The following is a 21,372-nucleotide window of genomic DNA, read 5'->3' as shown; positions in this document are numbered from 1 at the left end:
TTCATTTAATTCTGTGGTTCTCTCCCTTCTTTCTGTAATAGTTTACTAGTCAGACACTTATGACTGTATTCTGATCATACACAGAAGAGGCCTGTTTTGTTGCTTTGTAACACCCCATGTCCCCATCCAGTTTTATTCATTAACTGCTCTTTTAGATCAATGTGCAACATTTCTGGTTTATTGGTAATCACATCTATTTACTTAACATATCCACAAGTGGTAACTAAGTATCTCTCAATAGAGAAGGCTGTGTTTAAAACTCCAGTGAGGAGTATTAAAACTAACTGCAATAAGTATTTAAAAGAACACAGTTTGCAGTTTACCAAAGTTTTATTTCAAAATAATGCAAAATATTTATACTCAAAGAGTATATTGTACAAATTTAATACTATAACATGAATATACTGTACAGAAGTTGTGTGTAGAACAACACTGAGGTAATAGAAATCTGATTCTGTGTTTAAGTTTACAATCTGCTACATATTCTAAAAATCCAATAATTAAAATAACTGTGCCAAAATTCTGGCATTTGAATAACTTGTGTATTTACAGTCTTTAAAATTTTTTTTACAATAAATTAGAAGTTTCAAAATTGCATCCATAACCCAGAATGGAAGTACATGCAAAGCATGCAGCTGTTCTAAACAAATGCAGAAAATTTATAGTGTATAATAAATATGGCACACTTACAAAATTTTTATGTAAGTTTCATTATGCATTGTTTTTGTAATCTGTTTACAACAGGCAAGTCATTTCAGTAACAATTGGTAATTGCAATTTTTTGCTTGTTTGACAAGACCAGTCTTGATATGTTCATTGTATTTTTTGTATAGTTTGGATTTTTACAAAAGTCTGGCTGAATGAGTGACATGCACAACACTTTAAACAATATATGATATTACATAAAATTCAAACGTACTACACACATACACATATGAACCACTCACACTAATATTCCTCATGAAATGCAAAAAAAGATGCATGATAAAAGGATGCAGCATATAAAACAAGTATCTTGGCTCTCACAGATACTTTAAGCTGTTAGATGCTTTGCACTCTTAGCTGTTAAGTATCCAAAATGAGGCAAGACATTTATTCTGTTTATCTTTGTGGTTGATAAAATACTTCAAAAGCTTCTATCAACTTTGTCAGCATGAACACCGACCACTCTTTGCTTCACTTGCTTTACCATCGAGAGCAATTTTTTCTGTGTCTTTTGCTGTGTCATTCTGGTGTATTAATTGATCATTTTGCAGAATCTGTAATTAGAAAAATGTACAAAAATATGATTCTCAATATCAAGTTAACTTTTTGAATCCCATTTAGTAATGATAAATGGATGGCCAAAACCAGTAAAATTAAGTTTTGAGGCTTACCTTCTTGACAAGAGTCCTTGCTGCTTCATCAATGTTAATATTCTCCTTGGCAGAAGTTTCATACCAGGCTGTGAAACCTTTTTCTTTGCAATATTCTTCCATTTTAGCAGGATTATTGACAAGGCCTTCTTTTGGTTGATCACACTACAAAACAATGGAAACATGGTAACATTTTTCATGAAAGAGGTTATTTTCTTAAAGAACAGAATATTTGAAGCAGATTCCACCTTTTAAGCAGAAAGTATTTCCATATTTTGTTCTACAAGTGTTCTGTGTAGGACCAACTTAATTGTTTTAAGGTTCAACCTTAAAGCAGTTAATTTTGCTTAACACTTTCAACCAGTTACTGTTAGTATAAGAGAAATCCATTGTAAAGAATTTTGAAGTGAATATATTAAGTGCTGCTTTTAAGGTTTGTTAACAGGTAATATGCCATAACTAGCCCTGGTAAGGGCCAGTAGTACACTGTTTCTTTGATCAGGTTTCAGTTTAATTCAAAAGGTAGAGACAGCATCCTAGAAATTGAACCATTAACATTGCCCTCTTAAAAGCTTTTCACTTAACTCCCATGACATTCCAGTAAAGAAACTGACTTAAATTTGTCATGTTAGAACTGACATTTTCTGGGAAATGTGTGGGAACACTCTTCAAATTTCAACATCATGTGTGTGTAAAGTTTAATCTCAATTTCAGTGATTACACAGAAAAGGGACATTTCTCTTTCACTCTAGTAGTGAGCAGGAAGCAGGTCTTTGCACCTGAACATTAACAATTTTTAACTCAAGGTGTCCAAGCTATTAAGGACTACAAGAACTCACTGCAAATTTTCAAGTGAGAAAACCGAGTTTATCCTAATTAAAATATTAACCAGTATTATGAATATTTCACTTCAACAGTTATAAACAAAATTATTGAAAATAGGACAAAATCATCCCTAGCATCCACATTGGACCTAGCAGACGACATACTTGCAATTCGTAAATTGCTCTCAGTTTGTATTATTTGATAGAAAGTTTCTGTGTCACTGACCACTGAGTACACACTATGAAACAATTGACTTCTATTTCACATGTTTTTGAGGCTTGTTTTATTGAAGTAATTACTGTAACTCAGCTGATTGTGGTCTATCACTTTGTGAGCTTTAATCCATAATGGGTAACTTTTCCAAGATATTCACACCTTTTACAGTAGGTGTGTATTGCAAAGTTCAAAGAATTTAAGATCCTTTTGCTACTGGGACTTAAGATCTTTTGGAAGTAACTAATTGGATACTGAGTAATTTCTCATTGAAGTGCTTTATTAGTTCAAAATTTCTTGCAACACTGTATTGCCTCATACCAGCAATGTTGAAGCAGAAGTTTGCCACTTTTATGGAGACACTGCTCATCAGAACTGCACTCTTAGTGTTACTGTAGAAAGCATCCCTTAGGTTCAAACAAACTTTATGGACTGCAGCAGTTTATGGGTAACTGCTCATCTACATCCTGTCATACTCAACTAGGGTCTGCATGTTTCTAGACACTAGCAGACACACAATATTCCTAAAATGCTCTTAGGGTGGCAGCAGTTGGCCCCTGTAAGTCTTAGCTGAGAGACCAGTTTAGATTTAGGATATTGCTACTTCATATATTGTGGACTAACTTACTACTTTAATTTACAAATAGAGCCACAGTACCATCTTTCTTCCTTTGATTGATTCCTAACTGTCTGCTTATTTGGGATTACTGAATATGAAATATTTAATTTTAAGATGAAATATTTAATTTTAAGATGAAATTTCCCCCAGTTTCCAGCACTGGAAGCTTTCAATATTTTCTCAAATCATATTTTGCCTCTTCCAGCCAGTTTGTGGTGTTTAAGACACGTTTGTGTAGGGCATTTGAAGTTTAGCTTTTAGCTTATTCTGTTTGTTTTTCTGTTTCTATACAAATCTGTTTTTTGGTTTAATTTGTGTGTGATGAAACGTACCAACATTATCTTTGTGGAGATGCAGAAACAATATAAAGGAATATCACAATAGAAAGAATATGTGCAGGAACTTACAAGGGGTTTCTGTAAAATAATCTAAACAAGCTTTAAGAATCAACAGTTTTACTGCACTCTGAACAGTAAGGGTTTATATTCCACCCTCCTTGAAACATTCAGAGATAAGCCTCAGTTCTAGTGTAAGTGGGAAGTAGTTTTACAGTAGTTATTGTAAATTTAGCAGTTATCTGCTCAGCCAGAATTTTCAAAGCCAGGGAAGGTTTTTAATTGCAGTTTGAATTGTAGACTACTAAAGAACTTTAAAGCAAATCAATAGGCATCAATACTCTAATTCCTCACTGATTAATTCCAATAAGCAAACTTTGAACTAAGATGGTAAATATGTCTGTTACAGACCCAAACACTGGCCTCCTATAACTGGTCCATCTTGTCATTGCAGAGCACAACTATGAACTTTGAGTTCATAGGAATGAGACTGATACACCACTTTTGTTCTGTAGCTTCTCTTAATATTTACAGAATACAGAATTGCATCATAGTGTCCAACTTCAGGCTGTTTGTAGTTTTCATGACATCAAATCTAATGGTATAATTAGGTTCTGGAGCATAGAATGCTAACCAAGTTTGACTGCCTCTTATTACCACTTCTACAATGATCAGTGTGGGAACAGTGAAGACTGCTTGCAGTACTATTGTTTTGAGGCAAAGAAAGCACTACCAAACATCGTAATTACTTAGAGTGCATAGTAAATACTTGTTCAGACTGTAAACAAAGATTATTGTTGTTGTTGTTGTCGTCGTCGTCGTCTTCAGTCCTGAGACTGGTTTGATGCAGCTCTCCATGCTACTATATCCTGTGCAAGCTTCTTCATCTCCCAGTACCTACTGCAACCTACATCCTTCTGAATCTGCTTAGTGTATTCATCTCTGTCTCCCTCTACGATTTTTACCCTCCACGATGCCCTCCAATACTAAATTGGTGATCCCTTGATGCCTCAGAACATGTCCTACCAACCGATCGCTTCTGGTCAAGTTCTGCCACAAACTCCTCTTATCCCCAATCCTATTCAGTACCTCATTAGTTATGTGATCTACCCATCTAATCTTCAGCATTCTTCTGTAGCACCACATTTTGAAAGCTTCTATTCTCTTCTTGTCCAAACTATTTACCGTCCATGTTTCACTTCCATACATGGCTACACTCCATACAAATACTTTCAGAAATGACTTCCCGACACAAATCTATACTCGATGTTAACAAATTTCTCTTCTTCAGAAACACTTTCCTTGCCATTGCCAGTCTACATTTTATATCCTCGCTACTTTGACCATCATCACTTATTTTGCTCCCCAAATAGCGAAACTCCTTTACTACTGTAAGTATCTCATTTCCTAATCTAATACCCTCAACATCACCCAACTTAATTCGACTACATTCCATTATCCTAGTTTTGCTTTTGTTGATGTTCATCTTATATCCTCCCTTCAAGACACCATCCATTCCATTCAACTGCTCTTCCAGGTCCTTTGCTGTCTGACAGAATTACAATGTCATCGGTGAACCTCAAAGTTTTTACTTCTCCATGAATTTTAATACCTACTCCGAATTTTTCTTTTGCTTCCTTTACTGCTTGCTCAATATACAGATTGAATAACATCGGGGAGAGGCTACAACCCTGTCTCACTCCTTTCCCAACCACTGCTTCCATTTCATGCCCCTCGACTCTTATAACTGCCATCTGGTTTCTGTACAAATTGTAAATAGCCTTTCGCTCCCTGTATTTTACCCCTGCCACCTTCAGAATTTGAAAGAGAGTATTCCAGTTAACATTGTCAAAAGCTTTCTCTAAGTCTACAAATGCTAGAAACGTAGGTTTGCCTTTTCTTAATCTTTCTTCTAAGATAAGTCAAAAGGTCAGTATTGCCTCACGTGTTCCAGTATTTCTACGGAATCCAAACTGATCTTCCCCAAGGTCGGCTTCTACTAGTTTTTCCATTCGTCTGTAAAGAATTCGTGTTAGTATTTTGCAGCTGTGACTTATTAAACTGATAGTTCGGTAATTTTCACATATGTCAACACCTGCTTTCTTTGGGATTGGAATTATTATATTCTTCTTGAAGTCTGAGGGTATTTCACCTGTTTCATACATCTTGCTCACCAGATGGTAGAGTTATGTCAGGACTGGCTCTCCCAAGGCCGTCAGCAGTTCCAATGGAATGTTGTCTACTCCGGGGGCCTTGTTTCGACTCAGGTCTTTCAGTGCTCTGTCAAACTCTTCACGCAGTATCGTATCTCCCATTTCATCTTCATCTACATCCTCTTCCATTTCCATAATATTGTCCTCAAGTACATCGCCCTTGTATAGACCCGCTATATACTCCTTCCACCTTTCTGCTTTCTGCTTTCCCTTCTTTGCTTAGAACTGGGTTTCCATCTGAGCTCTTTGTGTCCACACAAGTGGTTCTCTTATCTCCAAAGGTGTCTCATTTTCCTGTAGGCAGTATCTATCTTACCCCTAGTAAGATAAGCCTCTACTGCCTTACATTTGTCCTCTAGCCATCCCTGCTTAGCCATTTTGCACTTCCTGTCGATCTCATTTGAGACGTTTGTATTCCGTTTTGCCTGCTTCATTTACTGCATTTTTATATTTTCTCCTTTAATCAATTAAATTCAATATTTCTTCTGTTACCCAAGGATTTCTACTAGCCCTCGTCTTTTTACCTACTTGATCCTCTGCTGCCTTCACTACTTCATCCCTCAAAGCTACCCATTCTTCTTCTACTGCATTTCTTTCCCCCATTCCTGTCAATTGTTCCCTTATGCTCTCCCTGAAACTCTCTACAACCTCTGGTTCTTTCAGTTTATCCAGGTCCCATCTCCTTAAATTCCCACCTTTTTGCAGTTTCTTCAGTTTTAATCTACAGGTCATAACCAATAGATTGTGGTCAGAGTCCACATCTGCCCCTGGAAATGTCTTACAATTTAAAACCTGGTTTCTAAATCTGTCTTACCATTATATAATCTGATATCTTTTAATATCTCCAGGGTTCTTCCATGTATACAACCTTCTTTCATGATTCTTGAACCAAGTGTTAGCTATGATTAAGTTGTGCTCTGTGCAGAATTCTACCAGGCAGCTTCCTCTTTCATTTCTTAGCCCCAATCCATATTCACCTACTATGTTTCCTTCTCTCCCTTTTCCTACACTCTAATTCCAGTCACCCATGACTATTAAATTTTCGTCTCCCTTCACTATCTGAATAATTTCTTTTATTTCATCATACATTTCTTCAATTTCTTCGTCATCTGCAGAGCTAGTTGGCATATAAACTTGTACCACTGTAGTAGGTGTGGGCTTCGTATCTATCTTGGCCACAATGTGTTCACTAAGCTGTTTGTAGTAGCTTACCCGCATTCCTATTTTCCTATTCATTATTAAACCTACTCCTGCATTACCCCTATTTGACTTTGTATTTATAACCCTGTAGTCACCTGACCAGAAGTCTTGTTCCTCCTGCCACCGAACTTCACTAATTCCCACTATATCTAACTTTAACCTATCCATTTTCCTTTTTAAATTTTCTAACCTACCTGCCCGATTAAGGGATCTGACATTCCACGCTCCGACCCGTAGAACGCCAGTTTTCTTTCTCCTGATAACGACATCCTCTTGAGTAGTCCCCACCCGGAGATCCGAATGGGGGACTATTTTACCTCCGGAATATTTTACCCAAGAGGACGCCATCATCATTTAATCATACAATAAAGCTGCATGCCCTCTGGAAAAATTACGGCCGTAGTTTCCCCTTGCTTTCAGCCGTTCGCAATACCAGCACAGCAAAGCCGTTTTGGTTATTGTTACAAGACCAGATCAGTTAATCATCCAGACTGTTGCCCTTGCAACTACTGAAAAGGCTGCTGCCCTTCTTCAGGAACCACACGTTTGTCTGGCCTCTCAACAGATACCCATCCGTTGTGGTTGTACCTTGGTACGGCTATCTGTATCGCTGAGGCACGCAAGCCTCCCCACCAACGGCAAGGTCCATGGTTCATTTGATGTCAATTGTGCTGAAATTATTCTTGTTAAAACCTTCATAAATATTGGTTTGCCAGCTGATACCTGAATTTATTCCCAAAAGGGATGTGTGACCATACAGTTGTGTTTAAGGGTCAAAGATATTCACTGAGGTCTGTGCACTCACCCATAGAGGGCTAAGATTATTCATTTCCTATGTAGACAGTTGTATTTATAGGATTATACTAGTTTGCTAAATTTGATGTTCTCTCACCTAGTACTCTTACCTAATAGTGAAGGTTCAGTAGTCGCTACTAGTAAAGTGCCCAGGTTTACACATCAGGATGTAACTGCAAGTGTTGGTTTTGTAGAGCTAAGTTCCTAAAGTGTGCATTTGGCAGCATTGTGCTGTATGAATCATCCACAACTTTTGACTCTGCAGTAAAGGCAGGTTCCAGCAATGTTCTTTGTATTAACATTATTTTCAGTTTTCTTTATAAAGGTCAGAGACTACTATATTTAATATTCCTCTAACTGTGCTTTGGTTACTTGAGGGAGGGAAAACCCACCTAATCCTAAGGGAATGTTTAGAGTCAATCAATCATTAAGTGACTTAAGTGAATGCAGAAGATTTTGCAGCTTAAAATTTTTAAATGATAAATAGGAACAAGTGTGCAAATGATCCTGTATCAAACCAGACAGGGAGCCTGGTGTGTCGAGAATAAGGATAAATCTGCACACTGGTGTATTTTAACACTTGAGGAAAGATAACCGTATTTGAAGGTTTATTAAGAATGTTTGTGTTTAGTGTGATCTGCAATGTCATCAGTGACCAAGGTCGAAAAAATGTGACCAAGGTCGAAAAAATGTGACCAAGGTCGAAAAAATGTGAACAAGGTCGAAAAAATGTGAACAAGGTCGAAAAAATGTGAACAAGGTCGAAAAAATGTGAACAAGGTCGAAAAAATGTGAACAAGGTCGAAAAAATGTGAACAAGATTGAATAATTTCAAAACCAAGCTGTATTGACAACTCATGTAAACAAGGATTTGTAACAAAATATTGAGAGATGAAGGGTCATAAAAGAATCCCTGAATTATATGCGACACAGCAGAGTAACTAGAGAAAAGCAGTTAATATGGCTGGATGGTTACTTAAAAATGAGTGACAGCCACAGCAGCACAATCTCAATATTTTTTTTTGGAAAGGAATGTGGACACACACAACCCTTAAGCACACACCACACACTTATCATTTGAAATATAGGGAAAGTTTTGTGGGGGAGAGAGCTGCCCTCATAGCATTAAAATTATGAAATATGCTCTGTCACTACCTGCATTCACATATTACACTTTCAAATCCTATCGCCATAAGAGAAGGCCATATATAAAAGTGTGATGTCCCACTTTTAGTTTTGTAAAATATACTTCAACCCTGTGGCCTGAAGGAAGCAGTGGTTGCACCATAGGTTTCATTGACCTGAGGTTACTGTATCATTCTCAGCCACTGAGCCTTCCACAAAAAAGACTGACAGGGTTATGTACAAGGTGACTGCCTGAACAGCAAGCACAAGATTGGAGGGAGCAACCCTCCTTGGCAGTTGCATTAATACATTAATTTCCCAGATCCCTGTGCACCCCAGAAAAATTTCTCTTCCTCCTGCCTTTGCAATGGAAAGAGCACTTCCAGCATCATGGCTCAGCTATCCACTAGACATTTCGGTACAACAGCACGATTAGCACTTTGGGAATCAGTGCACATGTCATCTTTCACACCAGTGTACTTAGTATAGCAAGCAGTTCTGCTTAACAAATGGGAAATTGTCATGTGATACCTACACTGAGGACAATCTGGGAACACTTAACATTAAGCCTTGATAGAGGTTTAAAATGTCAAAATATAGTTTAAAATGTAGCTGGGATGCAGTTCTTCATGCATTCCTCAAATTCTGGAATCAACATAGGTCTGTAGTAGACAGAGGTATTCCCTGCTTCACTTTTGGCTTTGGATCTTTATGCCATCCAACTACAATATCTCAGGGCTCTCCCTTGCACATATACCAAATCACATCATTGCTCACTTTCAGATACTGAATTCATGTTCCTCAGGTAGCCAGTTAGAGTTTGAAACAGATATAGCCCTGTACACTATGTACAACAACAAACTGACCATTGCTGAAAGCCTCTGCACACTGGCTGCAAATATAGGGTTGTGCAATAATTCCCTGTTGATATCGATACTACAATGGTGTATTGCATCCAGTAATTTGAAGTACAGAGGCCTTACTGATGCATAAATCTGACGAGATGCTAAAAGCTGGACCTTAGAACAGTTTTTTATGCTTTCCAATGAGCAATATCCAAGTCACAGGTGAGTGACTTCATGCAGCCATCATGCACTAATGCAAATTCAAAGATTGTCATGAGGGCTTAATCCACATTTAGATCCAGCATAAGAAGTTGACATCCTTTCAGTCTGGAATATCAAACCAGTTTGAAGCAGGTTTCAGAAATGCAAGCTGCAGATATATTCTGCATTTTGAATTCTCTTAGCAGGCTCTACTGGTAATGGGTGAAGGAACATTCTAGTGACTTTTCAAGATTGTTATTCAAAATAATGCTTTTAATTCTGTTCTTCATGTCTTATGTCTGATTATTTTCTTGTCAGAACTGTTCCACTGTTAATATCAGGCTCCAGATAGCTATAAACTTATCAATATATTTCACATCACAGGAAATTTTTAGATGGTATAGAATTTCCAATGCATTGGAAACATCAGAGTGGAAATTAGGTCTACTGAACTGTCTACTAAACATTCTCCGAGTAAGTTTCTTACCCGTGAGGTCAGACTCACTTGTTATCTGCATTTGTTACTTTCAGGAGTTAACTGGGAAGTCCTTTGTATTTTTTTCTGTGGGGGAAGTGTTAAGCAGAAATTGATAAGAAGGGAATGATTTGTAAGTCAGTACATAGAAAACATTAATTTGAGTGATAACAATATACATGATTCAGCTACTAAAATGAGCATCTGCTGCCATACTTGCTGAATTATTTTCACTCAGTTTGAGGCATCTAACCTTCTGACTGTATGGCAAATTTTACACTTTTGAGAATTAGATAAGTCTTTTCCATAGATATAGCTTTCTAAGCAAGGCTAACACAAACAAGCATTAGATGCTAATTTATGGATGAGTACAGCCACATTTAACACAGCTCATGACTGCAGTGCTGAATTCTGCAGTACCAGAATCCGGATCATTTATATTATCAAAGAGAGGAATTGTGTATGTTTGCCCTTTTCATGTAGTCCCATGCAGATTAACTTTGGGATAATTTGTGACTCAAGTTCAACATGTTCTGAGTAATCAGTGAAAGAAATCCATCTATTTTGTGAATTGTCATGTTAACACTAACAGGAGATTTCAGAACATTCCTGCTCTTCAAACTTAAAAGCTTAATTCTTTGTTCAGTTTATGTTTGTGGTGGCACCAAACTTTTTTGAGCAATTTCTTTTATTTTCAAGGTCTTCCTGTTCACCTACAAGTGCGTGCAGTGTAGGGTATTCCAACCTCCTCCAGTATGTATGTTTGCTGCTGTAGCATTTCCTCACTTAAGCTACAAAATTGATATGATTGGATCACTCTCCAAAGCACATTTTTCCACTTGTCATGTGATGCAAGTCTGCCTACATTGTACAGATTTTTCTGATGAATTCTAATTTATCAATAGACTATGGAACTCTAAGACAACTGTTTCAAAAATTGTGTGAAATCTCTTCAGAATTAGTGTGGAGGAGATCAACAGTATTTTAGCCTACATTCCTTCACAAGAGCTTATGGTGGCACATGACTACTGGAATTCCTCCTCCAAACACCTAGAAAGTGTACTGTGTTTACACACACACACACACACACACACACACACACACACACACACACACACACACACACACACACACACACACACACCCTACAATCTCTGGCTTACATTGACTGCTATGCAGTTTAAAAATAGATATATAGGTTTTTAATATTCATAGTGTACATGACAAATATAAACTGGAGAATGCAGAGAATTTTATGTATTGAGAAATAGAAGACAACACACAGATAATACAAATAATAGCCATATTTCATGTTTTTTACCATCATTTGGTATGAATAGCATCTTACCTTATTTGCAAGAAGAACACAAGGAATGGGTGAGCCATCTTGTAATGTCACTTTGCTGTCTAGGTCCTGCTTCCATTTCATGACAGCATCAAATGTCGCAACACGGGTAACATCGAACACAATGAAAGCACCCACTGCCTCTTTGTAGTAAACCCTTGTCATGTTACCAAACCTCTCCTGGCCTGCAACAAAGCCATCAGATCCAATGAAATAACCATGTGAAGCTAATTATATCAAACCAACCATTTCTGATGCTGCAGACAGCATTGTGCATTTTAAACAGAGCTCTCATGTACACAGGAGACAGAATGATAAATTTTAGGACACCTAAATGATTGTACAAATAAAAATGCCAAGATAAACTTTTCTAAATAAGGAAAGCAATGGGCATAGGTGTGTGGCAGTACCACAACCAGAATTAAAATGATCTTACCTATTGTGGTTCAGTGACTTAAGGTCTGACTCAGACTTCAGTGGGTACTGGGATTGTTTTGTCACTACTTCCTCCAACTCCACCAATATCTTTATGTGGAAAATGTTGCGTAATATTTTGGTGTCCTAATTAGGTACATCAGTTTTAAGACTGAAGGATGGCAAGGGCATACCATTTCTAACAGCACCATACTTTTAAAGCCAATGTGTTTGAACATTCAGTTTAAGGACAGCTTTACATTACAAGTTATTCATTGTTTTTCTTAGTAATGTAAGTACCTTCATGAGTCATGCAGTTTCACTTACAAGGGCATTTTAAGAGTCTGTGCAAAAAGAAACTACTTAGGTGTTTGGGGTAAACCTTTATTTTTGAACAGTCCTTTTAGACTTTTACACTTCATCCAATGCTCCTCTAATTTGTTGATCCCTCCCAAATAATAGAAATTCTCCAAGTCTGCAAAATAGCTATTAGTTGCTGCAATCACCTATTCATTTGAATAAAATCTTCGTCCCACCAGCCATTTCTTCAAATTGGGAAACAAATAGTAGTCCGAGGGAGCCAAGTCAGAAGACTAGGGGGGGATGTGAAATGATTTTGAATCTTATTTCCATTAATTTTGCGACCACAACTGCTGAGGTGTATGCTGGTGCATTGTTGTGATGGAAGAGGGCTTTTTCTTGCAGCTCTGTCTTGAAACAGTCCAAAACGATGAATAATATGCACCTGTAATAGTTTCACACTTTTCCAGATAGTATATGAGGCTTATCCCTTGCGAATACCGAACGACAGTCGCCATAACCTTTCTGGCCAAAGCAATGGTCTTCCTTTTTTGGTGCAGATTCTGCCTTGGTAACCCATTGTTAAGATTGTTGTTTGGTCTCAGGAGTGTAGTGATGTATCCACATTTCATCCACAGTGATGAAATTACACTTAAAGTCCTGCAGATTCTTCCTGAACAGCTGCTAACCATCCTTGCAGCACTTCACTCGATTCCGGTTTTGGTCAAGTGTGAGCAATTGCAGAACCCATCTTGCAGATAGTTTTCCCACATTCAAATGTTTATGCAAAATATTATGTACCTGTTCATTCGAGATGCCCACAGCACTAGCAATCTCACACACCTTAACTATTCTGTCATTCATCACCATTTCATGGATTTTATCAATGACTTCTGGAGTCATAACCTCCACAGCGCGTCCAGAACATTCAGCGTCACTTGTGCCCATATGGCCACTCCGAAAATTGTTAAACCACTTATAAACTGTTCCAATCGAAGGTGCAGAGTCACCGTAATGTTTATCAAGCTTCTCTTTAGTCTCCTGAGGTGTTTTGCCTTTCATGAAGTGGTGTTTAATCGTCACACTAAATTCTTCTTCGTTCATTTTTCAACAATCACTGGACTTGCTTGATTCACACGAATGCCAAACACAAAGAAATAGACCAATATGGCTGAAATTGTGTGTTGTTTCCGAAGATGCTACTAATAAATATGGTGCCATCTCTAGGACTTTGCAATGACTTTTCAAACGCCCCCGTAACAGAGGCAATAGGGCATAAGCATTAGGTATGAAGTCTAAATAATATTTGTAGTGTGAGGTTTTGTTGGTCTCATTACAGTCTTCAGACATCCAAAAAACCCAGAAAACTGAAAAGCTAGCCCAAGGATCTCCAGATGAATCTTTATGCTCTGAAGTGACAGTCATGAAGACTTACCACTGCTACCAACACCACCATAAAATGGACTAATTCAAATTAAAGGAAGCTTTGAATCAACAGCATCTAGAAAGTAATTTCCAATTTAAATTCCCACCTTACAACCAAAGAACAGACCTAGACTACAAATTTGGGTACATTTTCATCGTAATGCCAGTATTTCTTTTTTAGAAGTGTTGCCATGTGTGTACTTTGAAGTCTGTCTTCATTAAAATATAAATGTGCGCCTGTAGTTCTTACCTTTATTATTGTGCTTCCCATTCATTGCCGCATTTGAAAGGAGAGACTGTTTTAAGTTAGTACTATTTTAGAACTGTGTTTGAGGCAAAGCAAATGGAGGAGTTAGCTTCTTTTGGGAACAATTTGAATTGGACTTCCACATTCAGCTTTAGACTTACAGTTATGGAAAAACCTCAAACTTTAGCTGGAACCAAAGACGCCAGAATTTTTAGATGTGTGACAATATTACCCAATAATGAAATACCAAATATGAATGATTATTTATAAACTTTCTTAACACTCAATATTTTGGCCTACCCGCTGCTGTTCCTTTCAGTGTAATGTCTTACATGTATGGGGTTGAGTCAGCTGTGATTGCAACAGTTACTTCCCTAACCATTGTTCAGTCCGGTCACGTATTAAAATTGACAGTTTGCAAGTGAGATCTAATCATAGAATGTAGAATTACTTTGCACCATGTGAGCCCAGTGGTCAGATCATTCTTTTTGGCTTTGTTAGAAAAGAGGAAATCCCAATTTTCTATATAAAGATATTACTGGGCGATGCAATGAACCACTAGGGAAGCATATTTTGCCCTACACCCCAGTTTACAGAACACACTGTGCTGAATATACATGACTCACCGGCAATGTCCCACATCTGCAGGCGGATTATGGTGTTTGAGTCCCAGTTGAGGACTTTGAGCGCGAAGTCGACGCCGATGGTGGCGCGATAGTGCTGCGAGAAGAACTGGTGCACATAACGCTTGATGATGGACGTCTTGCCCGTGCCCAGCTCACCGATCACCAGGATCTTGTACAAATGCTCGCGCTTCTCAGGCAGCTGCTGCGCCTGAAACACGAAATGGGTCGACAGTCAGCTCAAATCCTTATAACAAAGACACATTTAGACTACCGGCTTAGCAGCCATTTGAGAAACTTCTATTTTCAGTAATAATTGGGTTCATCGAACAAATGAGTTTGACAGGTCTCCTGTCGTAATTTGTAGTTTTCCTTTTAGTTTATTATTACTGCTGTTACCGTACCTGAAATACATGGATTTCTATGTATTTAAATGTTTAATGTGTGTATTATGTTTAGTTTCAGTGCTATTCTCAGAAAGGAAAGTGTTTTAAATCAAATTAACGGAAGGTGGAAAGAACCAGAATGAGATTTTCACTCTGCAGTGTAGTGTGCGCTGATATGAAACTTCCTGGCAGATTAAAACTGTGTGCCGCACCGAGACTCGAACTCGGGACCTTTGCCTTTCTCGGGCAAGTAGATTAGATTAATACTTGTTCCATTTATCATGAATTCGACACTTCGTAATGACGTGGAACGTGCCAGGTTAATAAAAGATGTCTGTACAAGATATTACATTACACAAAATATTGCATGACACTAATGTTTAAGTTTTTCCCCCTTAGTTTATATCTAAAAATTCAGCCAATGAGTAGGAGTTACATAGAAATTCTTTTAATTTATTTTTAAATGTTAGTTGGCTATCTGTCAGGCTTTTGATGCTGTTTGGTAGATGACCAAAGACTTCTGTGGCAGCATAATTTACCCCTTTGTGCCAAAGTCAGATTTAACCCTGCATAGTGAAGATCATCCTTTCTCCTGGTGTTATAGCTATGCACACTGCTATTAGTTTTGAACTGGGTTGGATTATTTACAACAAATTTCCTAAGTGAATATATATACTGTGAGGATCCCTAGATCCTTAAATAGATGTCTGCAGATGACTGTGGGTGGGCTCCAGCAATTATTCTGATTACACGTTTTTGAGCAATGAATACTTTTCTACTCAACGATGAATTACCCCAGAATATGATGGCATACGAAAGCAGTGAATGAAAGTAGGCATAGTAAACCACTTTACTGAGATTCTTATCACCGAAATTTGCAATAACCCTAATACCATACATAGCTGAACTCAGACGTTTCAGCAGACCAATATGTTGCTTCCAGTTTAACTTCTCATCAATGGACACCTAAAAATTTTGAAAATTTTACCTTAGCTACAGACTTCTGTTCAAAGTCTATTACTGGAGTTGTGCCATTTACTGTACGGAACTGTATACACTGCGTTTTATCAAAATTTGAAGAGTCTGCTGAGAACCACTTAATTTTGTGAAAAACCATTTACAATTACACCACTTAGTTCTTGGTTTTTGGATGTTATTACTATACTTGTATCATCAGCAAAAAGAACTAACTTTGCATCTTCATCAATGTGGAATGGTAAGTCAATGTATATCAAGAGTAAAGGACCTAAGACCGAACCCTGTGGGACCCTGTACTTGATAGCCCCCAGTTTGAGGAATCAGCTCTACCAAGAAGGCAGTCTAGAGTAGTGGCATTAGCTTTTATGAGCATTCAACTTACGAAAATGTGAATTATAACGACTCGAGGGACGACAAAAAGGTGTAGAAGTGAAAGAATGTGAGTCAAAGTGGTTAAAGTGAGATGTCGAAAGCAGTCCTTTAGCATAGATGAGGTGATTTGTAAACTATTAATGACGTAAGAATTGACTTTTTCGCTAAATCACTGAGGAACAAATGATTACTGAAGTGATTTTTGTGAAAGCATAGCACTTCTCATTTGTGTGTCTTCTGCCCAATAAAGGATCATGCTCGTACAACGTGCGTTTATATCGAATATGCAAGGTCAGACACTGCAAATAAATTGAAAATTTTAGTCCCACTTCGAAGTTCCTTCAGCTACTGTTCTGAGTCTGTACTTTTCAGTTAAGATGTGTAATTCAAATCAGTTTCTCGCACAAGTGAATCATTTTAGTATATATCCATACAAGATCAAGTGAGGCGCCACACTATCTTAGCAAAATCAATGGAAGCAGAGATTGCACCATCTCTCCCATGGAGCCGAAAGTCGATAGCTATTTCCAAAAGTTCTAAACTTGGCATGAGAACGCCAGTGACGTCACAGTACAGCGTCACCACTGTAGACCATGGCGGTATAAATGCGTTGAAACCATGGACGTCGGAAAAGGGAATTATTACGTCACGAACTTTAAACCCTTGTCTGTCATCTTATGTAGCCCAAAGCATTAGGTTCACCTCTCACATCCCTAGTTCACCGCAGATACATCTCTGGGATATCACACTGACGTGCCCATGCCCTGTTTTGCCCGTTGGGGATATGTATCGAGTTATGTGATCGTATCCCAGATACAAACTTCTACCGTGTGGAGCCTTAATTGTTTCATTAAAAATGCCAACTTGCGTCCCTTCAAGTGTAGTAATCGATCGGATTGTAATTAACGTTAAAGGAATCACGTTAATTCATAAGCGAAGCCATTCAAGGAATATTTTCTTTTGTATACATGAATTATGACTGGGCTGGTTACTTTTATTCTATACCATCTTTCATCGGCTTCCAAACCGCAAATGCTCCAACATCCGAGCCAAGTGCATCGACGGTCTCGTCCCCACACAACGAACGTATAAACGCGCAAACGAAGTTGACACTGAGCGTTGGCTGATGGGAGCGGCTGTAGATGGAAAATGCCTTTGCAGTCGCTCCCATCAGCAACCGCGTCGAGTGTCAACTTTGTTTGCGCGTACAATACATGACCACGCAGATTGGTGGTGCATAATCTCATTCCCTAAATTCCTCCCGCCACTATTTGTTGTTCACATTCCTCCTCCTCCCCTTTCTAAAAAGTTCCTAGCTAGACTAGCCGGATACAGTGATCACGTGTGTACGAGTTGGGTGTAAGAATGTGTGTCCTTTGCTTCCTATCTGAGTAAGACTGGCCGAAAACTTATGTGAACACTCATTTTGTCGTGCTTGGTTGCCCCTGCGTGAGTAGCAGTCTAAACGCTTCACGTTATACTTATTCTGTTAAAGTTTGTTGTAAATAATCTACCGACTTCAACGAGAATATTTAAGTGTGATATGGACTTCCATACTTTGAAATCAAAGAGATTCAAAAGTCTAATGAAGCAGATCAAAATAGACGTACATTCCGATTGCGGTATGTTTGGTTAGTCCTGAAAACTAAGTTATTGGCGAGAAATATTCCGGGGAAGAAGCAAACGGGATACTGTTTGAGAGATAGCTTATGCTGGATAGCATATAGGCCTATCAGTACTAAATAAATGACTGACAGTTAAAGCAAAATTTCCATTTTACAAGATCTAAGCGTTTGAGACCACTCCCTGTAGCACATTTATAGTATTGCATAGTGCTAGAACATCTTTAAATAATTTTATCTTTTGACCCTGTAAACTTATTACTGGTCACACAAAGTTAAGATTTCGAAGTGAGAAGACGTAAACTACAGTGGAACGAATGCATTGAAACTAATAAAGCAAGATTTCTATTCTGCATGTAGGTACACCTCTATGCTGTTCTGTATCTGACATTTCAGTGATCGTTCACTTTGTTGGCACGCACAATGTACGATAGCCTGCCTTGCGGCAAACAAGCATTGGTTTCGGAGTTCCTACTTCGTTTGTTATCGATACAAATACAGTAAATGTATAACTAAATGGATTATGAAAGGATACTTTTCAGATTATTTCCTTTTCTTGATTTGAAATTTATCAACAAGAAACAAATGACATTAACAATGCCAAATGTCTCCTACTACAGCAAATACGCATATAAGAACCGAAGAAAGTTCTAAATCGCCTTCCTGACAATGTTATTCATATAGGCATAATAATTTTTATTATTTAACATCTGTTGCGTGTGTATGACAAGCAATGAACAAGACGCAATCGTAAACAGTCTGCTAATGTTTGGGCCTGTTTGAAACTGCAGCAGGCCCACCCACTATGGCTTCAAAACTTACACCGTAGACCTATAGCGCCATCTTCCTGTTATTACCTCCACTGCTGAAACTAACGTTTTTGGGCTACGTAACGTTGCGGCCGTCGGCTTTAAGTTTGTGACGTAGTGCCGACTACTCTTACCTCCATGCATACTTCAGTCTTAATTCGCTCGCTATCTTCACAGTTGGTAGCTAAAAGAAGAGATATTTTGGAATCAGTGAAATTTATTGACATGCAAATTCAATTTTAGTTATTACGAACTATCATTTTGTCAAAGTGTTCACTGTTGTGTATACGCATGAAATTTGTATCTGAGTTGTGAGCGTAATTTTGCTTTAGAAGTTAATTAACGGGCGAACGTTAGTAATGAAGCAAATTAGGATTCGACATCGTACTGTTAAGAAGTGCATGTGATCTTTCAGAAATGTCGCCGCTTTTAGCCAAAGTTAAAACATTTTTCCGAGCGGTAGCTGCGACGGTGAATACGTATCTCTGAACACCTGCGCCAGTATGTTACATGTTTTTATAAGTACATAGACCTGTTTATTTCTACCATGGTTTACATCCATTTACAGCTTGAACATTTAGCTATTTTCCGACAGTCACCATTTCTGCCCATGCATTTTTGTAGACGCTGTGGCAGTTTTGTATGACCATGTCATACCAGCTCGCCGCCATGCTGCTCAGAAAGTTATGAACCTCTTCTTTCACCTCGTCGTTTGAGCTGAATCGCTTTCCGGCCAAATGTTCTTTTAACCTAAGGAACAGGTGATAGTCACTGGGCGCCAAGTCAGGACTTTAGGGTGAGTGGGTGATTATGTCCCACTGAAACTGTTGCAGGAGAGCAACGGTTTGCCGAGCTATGTGTGGGCGACCGTTATGGACAATGTGTACGCCCTTGCTCAACATTCCTATTCTCCGGTTCTGAATTGCCCGTTTGAGTTTTTTCAGAGTCTCACAGTACCTGTCAGCGTTGATTGTGGTCCCAGTGGGCATAAAGTCTACCAACAATACCACTTTCCAATCCCAAAAAACAGTTGTCATGGCTTTACCGGCAGATTGCAAACACACTACACTACTAACGAACATTCGACATCCATACACGACTCGCCATACACTTCGGTCAATTGGCGATGGATTTCAATCGGCGCAGTGCGCTTTGCGTTCAAAAACCGAATAACTGAGCGCAATTCGCATTTGGTAACATCCAATGGGAGCTCCATTCTCAAACAGCTGCCAAGCCAAGACTGAGCGCCTCAACGCGGCGTGCGCATGTTTACAGGCAGCGCGTGAAGCACTCTTCATAATCGTGTGACCAACTGCCACACAGTTCTGTACTTATAACAAAAAAGGAAACCTTTCTTTTGGCACGCACACGCACACACACACACACACACACACACACACACACACACACACACACACACACACACACACACACACACACACACAATGATTACACGACTATAGAAATACCACTTTGCCGTGTATGACTAACCATCGCGAACAAGTGGTAAGTGCTAATCGTGGTTATAGACTCCAAATGTAAACATTTTTAAAGCCAACTTCACAGCTGGAGGACATGGAAGAGTAGTTAGTGTTACGGCAAGATTTTCGTTTTTGACTTGTGAATAACACCTTTAAAATTGCATTTTCACTTATTACTGATAAAATCGCCATTTCAAGCACCAGTGTCGAAAACTGTGGACTATGTGACTTATGAACTAACCTGACCTCGACTGAAGATTTTCTGGAATAAATTCGAACGGCCAAACGTGAGTTCTGTAATCTAATAAAGTTTATTTTGCAGGCCCTCTGAGTATTTTGCAGCCTAACACTGTTTACAGACGTTTCACACAATGCCATAGGAACTGTACAGCTGAGGCTTTTACGAATGAAAATACAGCGGTGTTAAGCAATGTTGTATCCGTGCGAAAGATTATCGTCCCTTGCAACAGATACTAAGTATTTTAACATTCCACTACCTCCTCTGCGTTCACTTTAGCAGCCTTCACTCTTAACGACTACTTACGAGCCTTCATTATGACAACAGGTAGTTTTGACGCCCCAGTAGACATTAACCTGGATGAAAGCCAATAACAGCAGCATGTAAGCACTCTTAGAAATGCTTTGGAAACATTTCAGTATCAAATGCTTAAAATTTAATTTGGCTACACCAGAAATCCAACTTACGAGTGTTAAACAACTTGTCAGACACCGTGAATGAAGTTGATGAGGCTATTACCAGTTCTTTTTAGAAGCTTACCTTTTTCCAATTTTGTTAGAAATGAAGTTACAAATTTAGTCACCATCGAAGAAAAGGACCAGAAATTTTTATATGGACACTATTCATCTTCATTCAGCGTGTCCAGTTCTAAGATGGCGCATATCGTGACCATTATGATTTTACTGGAGTATTCGGAAGCCCATTTTATTTAATCTAGTCGATATGTAACAGATGATACCAAGTGAAAAATTCTCGTGCAATGATACAAGTGCTTCTTTCATTGGAAACCGTACGTCTCCCACACCTCGAGAAGTAGCAGTATCAGGAAACTAAATTAGGAGGCATAAAAGTCTACTGCCATTCCTGCTGCTTTAGAATACACAATCGGCTGACAAGGGAACCTCCCAATCGCACCCCCCTCAGATTTAGT

General features: G+C 38.5%; 1 protein-coding gene across 2 annotated transcripts in view; it reads right to left on the bottom strand.

The window, feature by feature from the left end:
- Positions 1-311: 311 nt before the first annotated feature.
- LOC126194716 (fibrous sheath CABYR-binding protein-like) overlaps positions 312-21,372 on the bottom strand; it is a 77,575-nt gene continuing 56,514 nt past the window's right edge. For both annotated transcript variants that reach the window (XM_049932973.1, XM_049932965.1), the window contains 4 exons: positions 14,559-14,766; positions 11,550-11,731; positions 1,377-1,520; positions 312-1,259 (listed from right to left, as the gene is read on the bottom strand). In XM_049932973.1, coding sequence (XP_049788930.1) covers positions 1,149-1,259; positions 1,377-1,520; positions 11,550-11,731; positions 14,559-14,766 — 645 coding nt within the window. In that variant the 3' untranslated portion in view covers positions 312-1,148. The remainder of the gene's footprint in view (positions 1,260-1,376; positions 1,521-11,549; positions 11,732-14,558; positions 14,767-21,372) is intronic.

The sequence above is a fragment of the Schistocerca nitens genome, chromosome 1, assembly GCF_023898315.1.
Source record: "Schistocerca nitens isolate TAMUIC-IGC-003100 chromosome 1, iqSchNite1.1, whole genome shotgun sequence".
NCBI classification, from domain to species: Eukaryota; Metazoa; Arthropoda; class Insecta; order Orthoptera; family Acrididae; genus Schistocerca; species Schistocerca nitens.
Note: the sequence above shows the minus strand (reverse complement) of the source record. Positions and strands in the feature narration are given on the sequence as shown.